This window comes from Agelaius tricolor, unplaced genomic scaffold (genome assembly GCF_023055355.1).
Source record: "Agelaius tricolor isolate 1412-34295 unplaced genomic scaffold, bAgeTri1.0.p SCAF_2, whole genome shotgun sequence".
NCBI lineage: Eukaryota > Metazoa > Chordata > Aves > Passeriformes > Icteridae > Agelaius > Agelaius tricolor.
Genome location: NW_027269262.1, coordinates 42,245,831 through 42,258,431, shown reverse-complemented (window position 1 = coordinate 42,258,431; position 12,601 = coordinate 42,245,831). Strand labels below are relative to the sequence as shown.

The 12,601-nt window shown below is 40.0% G+C and overlaps 1 protein-coding gene across 2 annotated transcripts in view; it reads left to right on the top strand.

The window, feature by feature from the left end:
* The window catches only part of LDLRAD4 (low density lipoprotein receptor class A domain containing 4), a 286,905-nt gene that overhangs the window by 135,466 nt on the left and 138,838 nt on the right, over positions 1-12,601 (top strand). For both annotated transcript variants that reach the window (XM_071456688.1, XM_071456683.1), the window contains one exon: positions 1,096-1,236. In XM_071456688.1, coding sequence (XP_071312789.1) covers positions 1,096-1,236 — 141 coding nt within the window. The remainder of the gene's footprint in view (positions 1-1,095; positions 1,237-12,601) is intronic.

Below are 12,601 nucleotides of genomic sequence, written 5' to 3'. Positions count from 1 at the left end.
GTCTTCTGCTGATGCTGTTGAAGATGAACAAATTCTGCCTCTTTGCTGGGAAGGACCAGAAATCATCTCTCTGAAGCAGAATCAGCCAACCTGTACTGTAGTGCTAGGGAAGCCCAGGGTTCTGGGAATGGCATTCCTTTAATAAACTGCTTGTGAGAGTTTCTATTTCTGTCTGCTTTGACTCTGTTTGTGAATGACAATCACCAGAATTTGTCAACATACTAGCAGTGTAATCATTAAATTTTAGTTTGTCTAGATATAGTGTGTTCTCTGTTCTGTACAAGTATTTTACTTTGGAGCAATCCTAGTGAGAAAGCTTTTCATAATTGTGTGTATATTTTTGTGAATATTTCCTAATTACATCTCCTGTACTTGCTATAAAGTGTACTTGGTCTCATAGGAATTGTTCTCATGACAGAATCATATTTAGGGGAAACTTTTCTCTTTTTTGTAAAAACAAAGTGTAAAAGCTACACCATGCCTGATTTAGCATTCAGACATCTTATAGGCATTTTAGAAGTTTACTAACTTATAAAGAACACTAGCATGTGGGATTCTAATGTGCAGACACCAAGGGCTTGACTGTAATTAGGTGGGAGACTGGCAAATTGGCTTTGGGAAGGTAGTTAAGGAATAATTGTCTGTGACTGAACAGGATTGTTCCTGGTTACAAGCTATACTGTTGCCTTACAGCTGATGCAAGATTTTTTTTTAATGTGGGACAATTATTTTTATTAATAGTGCTGTCTTGCCCCAGATATGCAAGGTGCCACACAAACATGTATGAGAACACAGTCTTTGTCCAAAGTAAACTATAATCAACATGAACTGCAAAAAATATTGCTTATTATTAAAAAAGGTGAATTTTCCCAAGTGGCAAATCTGGTTTACTAATGTTTTGATTCTGGTGATCAGAAATGCATCACATATATATTTATACATGCAATGCTGTAAGGACAAAATTGTTTGTGTTGGTGTTGAAATGCCAGAGACCCACCCACCATTATAGCATCTACTTGGAAAAGATTGTCATTTTAGCACTGAAGAAGGGTAGGCATCAATTTTCTCACTTTTTCTTTTTCTTTTGCCTTTCAGAGTGCAAATTCACCTGCGCCAGTGGTAAATGCCTGTATCTTGGTTCACTGATTTGTAACCAACAGAATGACTGTGGGGATAACAGTGATGAAGAGAACTGCCTGCTTGTAACAGAGCATCCACCTCCAGGCATCTTCAGCTGTGAGTATTGGCTCCTTGCGAGCATCCATGTATGTCAAATATGTCTGGCTACCTCAGAAATGACTCGTTTTGGAATCTTGATCTGCAGTATGATATCAAGGGAGTATGAGACAGAGAAAGTAAATAATATTTTTCTCAGAACTAGCAGGATTTGTGATGCACTTCCCCCAGGATTCTATGCATGTAAATTTTTAGTTATTCCAAGGGATTTTGTGCTACGCACGTCGTGGTTATAATCATATGGATCATATGTGGCCTCTGAGAAAGCATAATTAAATATCTGTTTTCCAGGATTCTACAAAATATTCTATGCTCTGTCTGTGTAAAAGTCTTTATGTGCTATTAAGACTATCAAGAAAATTATAATTTTCTAGAGTTCACAATTCCTATTAGTTTTATTGGTGCTGAGATCAGCATCATTTGGTAGGTTACTGACCTTTGATATATTTAAAATATCTTTAGTTGCTGTTCTTCAGTGCATAAATATTGCACACAGAGTTTATCACAGGAATTGCATTCTTAGTGCTTTGTCCTCAGTCATGTACATTGAAATCAAACTTTGCCTTTGCTTTTGTTTCTTGTGCAATAATTTATTTTTAAACTACAATTCAGCTTTCTGGATGGGTGATAAATTTTCCAATAAGGTTTCTTACACAGAGGTACAATAGAAGTATGTTATGTTACTTCTGCTTTCCAGACAGTTTTGTTCTGCCCATACTGACATCCCTCAGTATTCTATTTCACTTCTGGTTGTGATTATATTTTAGGAATATCTGTTTTGTTATGTTGTTATTAGTAATATTATATATAATTATGAGCAGCATGTATCTGTAATTTTTGTAATTAATGCATGGGGCTATAAGCAGGATAGAAGATGGAGTCAGGTGTTGGATATCTGTCCTCCTGTACCCTCTAACCTCCAAGTGGACATGTTCCTAAATGCTCTACTCTAAATCATTTAAATCTTGTACTTTGTGTTACTTTGGTACCTCTGCAGTGATTTCAGTGGCTTTGAAATAATAATGACCTATGTATTCTTTTAGGCTATTTAATTTTATTTTTGTTTTGTTTGGTTTTGAGTGGAACTCTTTCCCAAGTCCCAGACAAGACATAGGCTTTGGTGATGCATCCAAATCAAAATGTCACATTTGCCCATAACATTGGCTTTTGAGTTGTAAAAAAGTTACATTTTATTATTTATTCATGCAAAACTTGTAACCGTATTTGTAATGTTCAAATAGAGGAAATGTTTTTGACTGAGATACTGTACAGCTCTTCTCTTAAACCAAGCTAGCACGACTGTTTTTCCAAAAGCGGCCACCAAACCCGCAGTGGTAGCAGGTGGAGGGAAGGGCTTTGGTGATGAAGAGCAGCTGTGGCATCGCAGGTGGTGGCCCTGCACAGCTGCAGTGTGATGGTGGCATCCTGTGAGTTCCTAGGTGGAGCCTCTTAGGTGGAGCTCCCAGACCCTTCTTCATCTGAGGTCTGACAATGAGGGCGCCAGTGGTTTTGCAGTATCCCCCTGTGCTGGTGACAGTTGTGCAGTAATCAAGTATCATCTTGGCACCTTCTCCTCAAAAGCCCTTTGGACTCTATAAATGGTTACTTGCTTGACCCAGGATCTGCAAACTTCCTGGTCGTCCCCTAAGTCACATTTGTCCCCCCTGGTCTTGCTGTAGATCATGAAGACAGGCCTGCCTGGTCAGCTGGCGAGTCATCCCCCTAGCCTCCAGTGACATGAAGTTTGTGCCAACCAAACCAAACAAAATGTGTCTCTGAAAAACCTTCAGCAAAAGGTTCCCTACTGCTTTCCTGGGAATTGCAGTTGGTGTGTTTCATGATCCCGTCTCTGGAAAGTTGTGCATGTTGGCAGCAGTTTTCTTACTTTTCAGTGGACTTGGAGAAAGACAGTCAGCTTTCTCCTCCAGTCAGCCTTTTACAGCTCTGAGGGCTGTTACCACCCATCCATGGGTGTTTAAAAATACCCCAACAAACCCCCAAGTTCATTCATATGAATTATGTTTCCTTAAATCTGTTAAGAGTTGGTAATTTTCTATGACTGCTTCTAAAATATGGTGTTCAACAGGCTTACTACTTGAGATCTCCCGAGTAGAGTCCAAGTGAAGAGGGGTAATTATATAAACAGTCTTATTATTAAGTCTTTCAAGAACCATATTTGCTAGTTTTGCAACATCATTGGAAATGAGGAGTTTGTAGAAGAAATACTGAATGCATTGCTAAGGAGGATTTGGAAATGTTTAATTTTTTGCTCACCTGGTGGCAGATAGAGCAGTTCATTATTTGTTGCATTTGGGGATATTGATAGGGTCTGTACTGTTTTGTTGCAATAGGGACTGTGTGAAAAGTGCTGTTACATAAAGAGACTTTGGTTTTAAATATAAAAAAACAAACAAATCCCAGTGAAACAGGATCCTAATGGTGAAACAAAGAGAAAAAGAAGATCAAAGCCAGACAGAAAAATAATACAGCCATAAACTGTATTCAAATTATATTTACCATGTTCTGGCTATTAAACAGACTACTACATGGTAGAAATCAGTGCCAGTTGGTAATAGGAAACAAGATTATTATGGACACATCAGTTGTGTTGGTTTATTCCAGCTTTGAAAAAATGCTTTTAGAATACTTGCTGAAGTGAGGTCCCCAGGCCTTAGAGGGATGACATGTTGAATTAAGAAATGTGTGCATGCTTTTGCTCAATGATTTTAATGGGGATCCCTACCAGAGTACAACAGAGTGTATGCTCTTGAAATGTCCCAGCTGAGCAGGCTGCCTTTCAACACAGAAGTGCATACATTCATTGCTCTCTCATTAGTAACAAGACAGTAATACAGCTCAATAAGAAGAAAATTAGTATTTAAAAAAAAAAAATCACTCGAGGAAAGTTAAACCAGGTATTTCTTTCTGGTCAGTGTTACATATAAGCTCTGTTCTTGCATCTTCTTGCTTTTGTGCAGTTCTTAAATGAGAAAGAAACTATTGAAAGGAGCCACTTATTAGTTTGTGCTGGTTAACGTCCAAGCAGGGTATCCTGTTTCTCCCTGGGACTGCCCTTGTCTTTACCTACAGCACGTTGTCGTCACTACAAGCAGTATGCCTTCCCCTCTGCTGTTTGTTCAAAGAATCCCTTTGTCATGCTGTATTCAAACCTTCTGTTCTCCTGTGATAGAAAAAATATCCAATGTCTAAATAAATAAATTTTCATACGAAAGTTCTGCTTTAGTTTATTTAAGCAGTATGTGCTGTGTTAGTGGTACCTCATATTTCCCAGCTGCTGAAGCATTTCTTATTTGTGTTCTTGCCAGCAGCCAAATCCAGGATGGATTGTTGGAGCTTCTTGTTCAGTTTAGTGACGTTGCATGGGCAATAGCATAGAAAGATTTTTTTTTTTTGTAGGTGACCTGCTCCCTAGATCTTGTGATTATAGGAGATGCTATCTTACTGTTAGAGGAGTTCACATCTCCCAGATCTGGTGCTCCTTTCTCCTTGCCATTCTTATATGGCTCCAGTGTGCTAGCTGTTAATTTAGTCTTTTAAATCATAGAATTGTTGGGGTTGGAAGGGACCCTAAAGATCATCTAGTTCCAACCCTCCTGCCATGGCAAGGAGGGACACCTTCTACTAGAACAGGTTGCTTTAAAACCCCATCTAACCTGACCTTGAAGACTCCTAAGGATGAGGCACTCACAGCTTCTCTGGGCAACCTTTTCCAGTGTCTTACCACTCTCACAGTACAGGATTTCTTCCTGCTACCTAATCTAAAACCTGTTCTCCTTCAGGCCATTCCCCCTTGTCCTATCACTACATGCCCTTGTAAAAATGTCGCTGCTGAACTCAATGTCTCACATGTGAAAAGGAAAACAAAAAGTATCTCTGAAGTCCTTTGGTTGTCTTAATTTTCCTTTGCTGACTTATAGGTAGGGCTGCCTTTTGCTGCTGCTGGGTGATTCCCTCTGTATAGCACAGAGAAATTGGAGGACAGCTGGGAAAATCCAAGGTGTGTTAGAGTCGGATTTTAGATGACACAAGCTGCAGTCCAGCAAGTTGATCAAAATACATGCTAAGGCATTTAAGCTGAACATGTTAAGGTAACAGCTTGCTTGATTTGCACCAGGGTGCAGGTTTGGTGATGTATGTTGAAGCACACCTCCCCTCCTCCGTGAGGACACCCAGTGCTGCTGCATCTCTCCCTGCAGCTCGCCTTGAGCAGAGCCCATTCAGCTTTCAGTAGGGCTACTTGTTTTTGTTTTCATCAGCTGTAAAGGCTTATTGATTGAGATAATGGAGATGACTGTTCTTTTAAGACTACTTGGAGGTCAAGGGTGTATTTAACAGCACAAAGCCATGATAGGAAAAATGAGGCAAAGAGTACGATTTTAAACATTGCAGACTTGGCCTTGGCAGCCGCTTGCCACTCCATGTGATCTGGAGAATTTGGACTCCAAAGAACTGAAACAATGTGCCTGCATCTAGAAGGACACAGTTCATTTGTTTGAGCATTTCCCTTTGTTTCACAACAAATGATCAGCCTGCCTTGTCCTGCTAAAAGTAAATTAGATTTTGAAATGGGAAGTGTAGTCTGTTGTCTGCAGACTGCAGTGTCCAAGTCATGTCTTATTGAGAAGGGTTGTGGTGGTGGAGATTTTAGGGTTTTGAATTGTTTGGTGGAAAACAGTGCAGGTAGTTGTCTTTGCTGTGATCTGTATGTGTTTGTGGGTATATCAAACACAAATATTGACATGCTTGAGAATTTACAGAAGAATAAAATAAGTGAGAACAAATCCTTCTTGTCATGTGCAAATTATGTCTACATCAAATTTCAAGTTGTCAGCATTGATGGAGGTGATGTGTCATGGCTGTTTTGGCATAGAAGAGTTTGCTGTAGGAGTTCATTTTCCTCTGCAAGGTAAAAAAACCCAAACAAATCAAATATATAGCTCTCCCTTTCACCACCCCCACCTACTGCTGTCAGCTCTGAGCTTTGTAGGGATCTGCAGGGGGTTGGAGAATGATTCTGTTTTAAAAACAAAAAGCTCAATCAAAGGAAAATATTTTGTTTAAAGAGACCTTTGGCATCCCCCTCCTGACTGTGACACCGAATTTGTGCAGATAAAAACAACTGCTTAGATTTACATTTTGATTGTGCTTCTGCTTTCATGTGTGCCGGGCTGTCCCACTTCAGGTGAAATTTATCCATTTCTTTAAATATTTAGCAGTCTAGCGTTGATGTTAATGAAAGTCTGGCACTGCTATTTTGAGCATTGCAACAATGATAGTAATTTTCAGTGTCAGATTACTGCTTCTCGGAGGAAAAGGGAGATGGGAGGAGGGAAGAGCAGGAAAAAAAAAAATTGTTTCGGCTCTAATAGAGTTTGTCATCAGCCTGGCTGTGCCAGACAGATGGATCATGAATACTGTCTAGACGCTCTCTGCCTGAGTGGAGCTGTGGTCTCTAAGGACAAGCAGTGAGACGCCGGCTTAAGTGACTGGGGAGAGGCAGGACGTGCTCCCCTCTCGCAGAGATAGCGAGCCGGGCTGAGCCTGCCGCCGGGCTGGGGGCCGGTCAATACCGGGCTCAGCCGAAACTTGGCTGCTGGGGGGCTTTGGGGGGGAAAGGAGAGGGATGTTGGTACCATAGTATTGATTTCAGCCGCGTCTGCCCAGGGACTGCGGGGTGGTTTAGCCGGGAGTGTGCATCTCGGGAGGGGCGGCATTGGAGAGGCAGCATCTGGCCATGAAGCGCACGCTGTAAAAGAGTGCCGGTCACCTGTATTTATCAGCTGCTATAGCCACAAAAGTGACTAAAGTATACGCTGGAAAATGCTGACTTCCTTGCTTATGTTTTCTTTATTTGGCCACTTGCTCAGAAAGATTCATCTGTTTCCCTACCCGGGGCTCCCAGTGTCCCCGGCTGTTAAGATGAGGTTTCAGGAGGCTGCCTTTGGAAAGGAGAAGCTGTGGGTAAGCAGGTGAGACCCACAGCCTAGGGCACATCTTGTGCTATTTAGTGATCTCTCATGCTGTTACATGTCCCTTCTCTGTCACCAAGCACAATTAATGATAAGGAAATTTCTAATGTAGATGGAGCGAGAAATATTTTTTGACCAGCAGAGTTTTAAAAAAACCCTCAATTTGATACATATCTAATTTATTTAAAAAGCAGGAGGTTCTCTGGAATTCAGATTGCAGAATAAATCATAGTGCTTTGGGTTTTAGTTCTGTGTGTATGTCACTAAATACTCAATAGATATTTTTATTTAGAAAATCCAGTTGGTTTTCAGCCTATAGTGCAGTCCTGTTTCTTGAAGTGCTATAATCAGGTTCTGTGCTTTGTTCTGAAATAGTTTCCTTCTTGCATATTGTTAAATTGCACATTACGGAACGTTAGCAATTATATGATCTTGAAAATTTGAAAAAGAGCAAAACATTAAAGTGACTTTTGTATATTATTTTCTTAAAATTTTGTTTTTTAAAAAATACTGTATTCCCTGGCTTTTAATAAATGAAATAGAATCCTGGTCCCATGAATGCTGTAACAAAACTGCAGTGGAAGTTAGTAATGTTGGAGTTTACCTATTCTTCCCCTAACGCCTGACACTGTGAGTGACTTGGACAAGCCAGACACACACACACGCATATGTGGCCAATAACAACCATGAAATGTGCTGGTACAAAATTAGTTATTTACATCTGCTTATGGACAGGGCTAAACTGGGCTTCTGGTAAGGAATTTCCATTTCACAAAGTTTACAGCTGGACATGAATCACATATTTACAGTTAAAGAGAGAAAGAAAAGCTCACAATACTGTGCAGATGAAAATGTGGGAATCTCAGTAGCTCTGAAATGCTATTTTATTCATCCTCAAAGTATGTAAGTCAGTTGTATCACATTTAATCAAAATCTAGAAAAAATGTTCTTTAAAGTTGTTTGTGTTTGCTCTTCATGCACATTTCATTCACCTGTCCTTCAACTCCTGTTAACTTTTAGGAAACTTCCTCCATTACTAAACGTTACTTCTCAGTATGATCATGATGGGTAATCCTTGTGATTTCTTCTGTCCCCTTTTTTGGCTACTGATTTCTTACAAATGCAAATTGCAAGCTCTCAAAGTATACTGTGTAATAAAATCTTCATTCAAAGACTGATTTTTATGTATCTTAGAAAGTGATTAAACTTCAGGTTGAAAATCTCAGAGCAGTACTGCTGGGCACGATGGGACTTTGTATCTTAAAGATACACTTGGCTCTTAAAGTCACCAGAGCTCCTCCTGGACCTTTGTGAGCCTGTGAAATGACCTCCCACACACTCTGAGGGCATCCTTTGTACACATTGGTTCTCCACCAGAAGTGCATGGTAGCATAAACATTTCTTCAAGGCGGGTGTAAAACTCAAGTAGGAAAGCCACAGTGCAGTCTCATACCACAGGCAAGATCCTCTCCCTGGAAAGAGAATAAACTGAGAGACAATTATTTTCCAACATTATTTCACATACACCTAGTAGGTGCTTGAACACAACATCAGAAATCATTTAGGTTGTAACTGAGCAACTTTTGTTACTTTTATTTTCAGTTCACATCAGTATATTAGTAAGTATTGTCCATTGCTGCCCTTCCCTGCTACATTTTCATTTGCAGGGGTCACACTGGACTGTGCACTAGACAGCTAGGTTTGCTTAGCTAAACTGTAAATGCTGTTCTGAAATCTTGCTGTGTGAATTTTACAGCCACAGCTTTCCCCATCTTTCATTCAAGTCACGTTGGTTATTGCTGGTAAATACTCCTAAGGCGGAGCACTGCATTTGTACTGTTTGCACTTGGCTACTACAAGCCTGGAGGAGCCACTGGGAACTATTTCTTCTGTATAGCATTAGAAGCTTAGGCAGAATGAAGATAAATTATATTTTCTTATAGTTGAAAGTGTTTTGTTAAGGTTTAATAAAAAATAATGTTTAAAAAAATCATCACCAGAAAAGGACCTGAAGTCAGACCAGATCACCTTCCTTCTCTAAGAATGTTGCAGACTGTGATGTTTGATTGCTTTTCATTCTGCAGATATGTATCTGACCATTTATCTCCAGAAACTCTTCATCTCCCTGATGAAATGAACCACTTTAACTTTTCCTAAGCAGGCTCATCTTCTACTTCTGCTGTAAAGTAACAGCTTTAGAGATCAAGGTGAATTGGGAGTTTGCTTGTAAGTTCTGGTATGAATACATGCACACTGAAATATTTCTCACTGAAGTTTCTACGTAAATTAACAGCATCATGCTTAAAGAAATCCATGCTTTTCAATGATCTCTAAAATGGTCTGTATTGTGAGTGAAATTATGTTTTTCCATATCATGTAGTGTTTAATCGAAGCACGTTGCTTTGGTCATTAGTGTGTAGCTATTTTTCTCAGACTGGAAAGCCTGAGAAACCCTTATGGTCTTCATAGTTTTGCAAGTGCTTGAAAGTGGCACAAGCCACTGTTGCCTCCTGTGGTTGCAAGTGTTTGTGCAGGCACACGGGTTGGGTTGGAGACTGGTCTGGTTCTGATGAGCTCTGAGAAGCTTCCACTTTGTTTTGGCTGGTGTCATGTCCTTGATTCTGCTCTCAGCTCAGATGTGCAGACTCTTGTGCCTGCACAAAAGCAGAGGGAGATACAAGTGGCTCTGTTCAGTGGTGGCTTATCCTTGAATGGTTTAAGGTTTCTGTGCCTCAGTCCCTCCCCCTCTAAAGTACATGCTAATAGACCTTTCCCTGAACACAAAAGAGTTTGGGAATTAAGAACTAACAATTACTTTCCCCCTTTTCCATAACTCTGAAAATCTCATTATTTGTCACTCTTTGTAACAGAAAAATGAAACAGAAGAGTGAAGCATCAGTCTGGGTCTCTTGGGACCATCCATGGGTTTGGGCTCTTTTGGACTGAACCAAGGCTAGTGCAATGTAATATACCATTACTTGGTTATCCAAGTGCAGCTTGGCTTAAGTCATGGGGCTTTATTGGAATAATGCTAGCTAGTTAAATTACTACATAGGAACAGCTCTCCTGGGTCAGATCAAAGGCCCAGCTAGCTCACCATCAAATCTAGCACTAGCCAGTTGCAGATGCTAAGTGAAAGAGTAAAAGCAAATTAGATAAACAGTTCTGCTTTTCCCAGTAAACCTGATTCCTTGGAGAAATGCTTCAGTGCTTTTCATGAAGAGCATGGGGTTTATGTCCTCTGGAGATAATTTAGCATTTAGAAAGGGCAGAACTAGGGTAAAGAGAAAACACCTCATTTCTGAAGTGTGAGAATAAGCAAAGATCCACCAACCCTTCACTAACCAGTAGATGTGTGGGCACCGTTGGCTTCTTCTGTATGCAGAGCATACTTTTCATATTGAGGCATTCTGAATGTAGGACATGAGCTAGAAGGTGCTGAATTCATGTCAGCTGGAAAGACAATTTGCCTAGGTATTTTCACTTATTTTGTGAGGAACATGGACTTTTAGTTTCTCTAAGTTTACTGTTTTTTTTCTGAGTGATGTTGTGGGTTTTTTTAGTCAGGATTTGTGGATTGTGTGTCAGCTTTATAGTTAATGGTGAACCAAGTTCATCTTGCAGGCTTAAATTTGTCTTGGCTGTTTAGGAAAACAAATGTACTCACAAAGCCTACTGCATGTAGAAAACACATTAGTCACCTGTGACTGTATAGCACACAGGCATCAGATACTGTGGGTGTACACGTGTATCTTAGAGCAGGCTTGGGCTTATTTTTGTTTTCTATATGTGCAGGTTGTGTGCAAACCTAAGGAGTGAATACAGACTGGTTAGAGTTAAGAAAAATACCAGCAACATAGAAAAATCTATAATCAGCTTCTACAAAAAACACAAATTGGTATTTCTATCTTTGTTTAAAAACAACTGTTCTTTTAATTACAGGTTAAGGCTTAAAATCATGACTAAAAGAGGATTTCACATTCTATTTAGACCATAAATGAGACAGTGGAACCAATTCTTTATACTGAGTTACTGTTAGGAGCTAACAGAAAACAGATCAGGACAGTGAGTTGCTAAATCAATTGTGTTTTGTGTGTGTTAGATGACTTTTCTAACTTAACAATGCAGTCTAAGATGCTAGAGATTTATCGAACACAGCATTGTCCAACCATACCTGATAAGATCACAGGTCTGCTTATCTTTCCAGCAGTATTGCTACACTGATAGTTTCTTCCTTCCTTCTCAGTTTCCTCCTTCTTCTTTCTTTCTGTTCAGTATCACTGTGTAATAGTTTCATGAAACCAAAACACATGAGGGACCTGGGGGGGGGTAGAGATAATAGTGATGCATTATGTGAATACTGAGTCTGACACCTAGTAGCACCTTGATAGAAATAGAAAGCTGTGATCACAGTATTAAAATATGCTAACAAGCTGAAGGAGCTAATGGGCTTAATTTTTACAGTGCAGATGTTAATCCAGCACTTGTGCTGAATGCAATAACAAATGTGTGGGGGCTGATGGTGATGTTATTGTGTTCTTGGCAGCACAGTCCTCCAAAACAATCTTCCTTTCTTTGATATTTTACTAAGAGTTAGAATGTTCTTTTTTTGTGGTCTAAGATAACAAATGTATAAATAATTTGGTATGACTAAAGCTGGTTGGGCTAGGGCCATCTTTATTCAAATAGGGGCTCTGTAGGAATCGGTGTACCCTTGTGTTTGGTGATGGGGATTGCTGTTCCAGTTCTTGGATAGTTCATGCTCCACATCTCCTACTAAATTTCAGATCATTTTATTGTTGTTGGTTTCAAAACTGAGCTCATCGAGCCAGAATAAACCATTTGCTTTGAGAAACTGTAGAGCCACAGTCTGATATAAAGCTCAACTGCCAGTCTTTCCCAGAGAAGAGTCAATAGTCTTATGGGGAACAGTCACAGTGGCCTGTATTCCACTCCAGTGCCTCAGCCTCACCGCCCACCTCATGGCATTTCAAATGGTCACACTCTTCCATTGTGTTCAGGGCCTTGCAGCTAATGACAATGATGCTGTTATCCTGTGGAACCTTTCAGCTCTTTCAATAGGAAATGGTCTTGACGTACTTCCAGCAGAGTTGGATATTCCTGAAGAAATTACCTTTTGTACCAGTCAAAGATTTGCTAGATGTTGATGGGGATCATTATGTTGCAAACCTCTTCTTTTTTTTTTTTCCTTCTCCCTAACAAAAGTACTGGCTTGTTTAATTATCAGCAGGAAAGGTGCATGTGGCTTTTGTTTGTAATCAGGTGCATCTCTCGCTGAGAATACCTATCACTTTTGATAGGCTATGACAATGTAGGTCATCAGTCAACCGGCCCTGAGTATTCAAGGCTGGTGG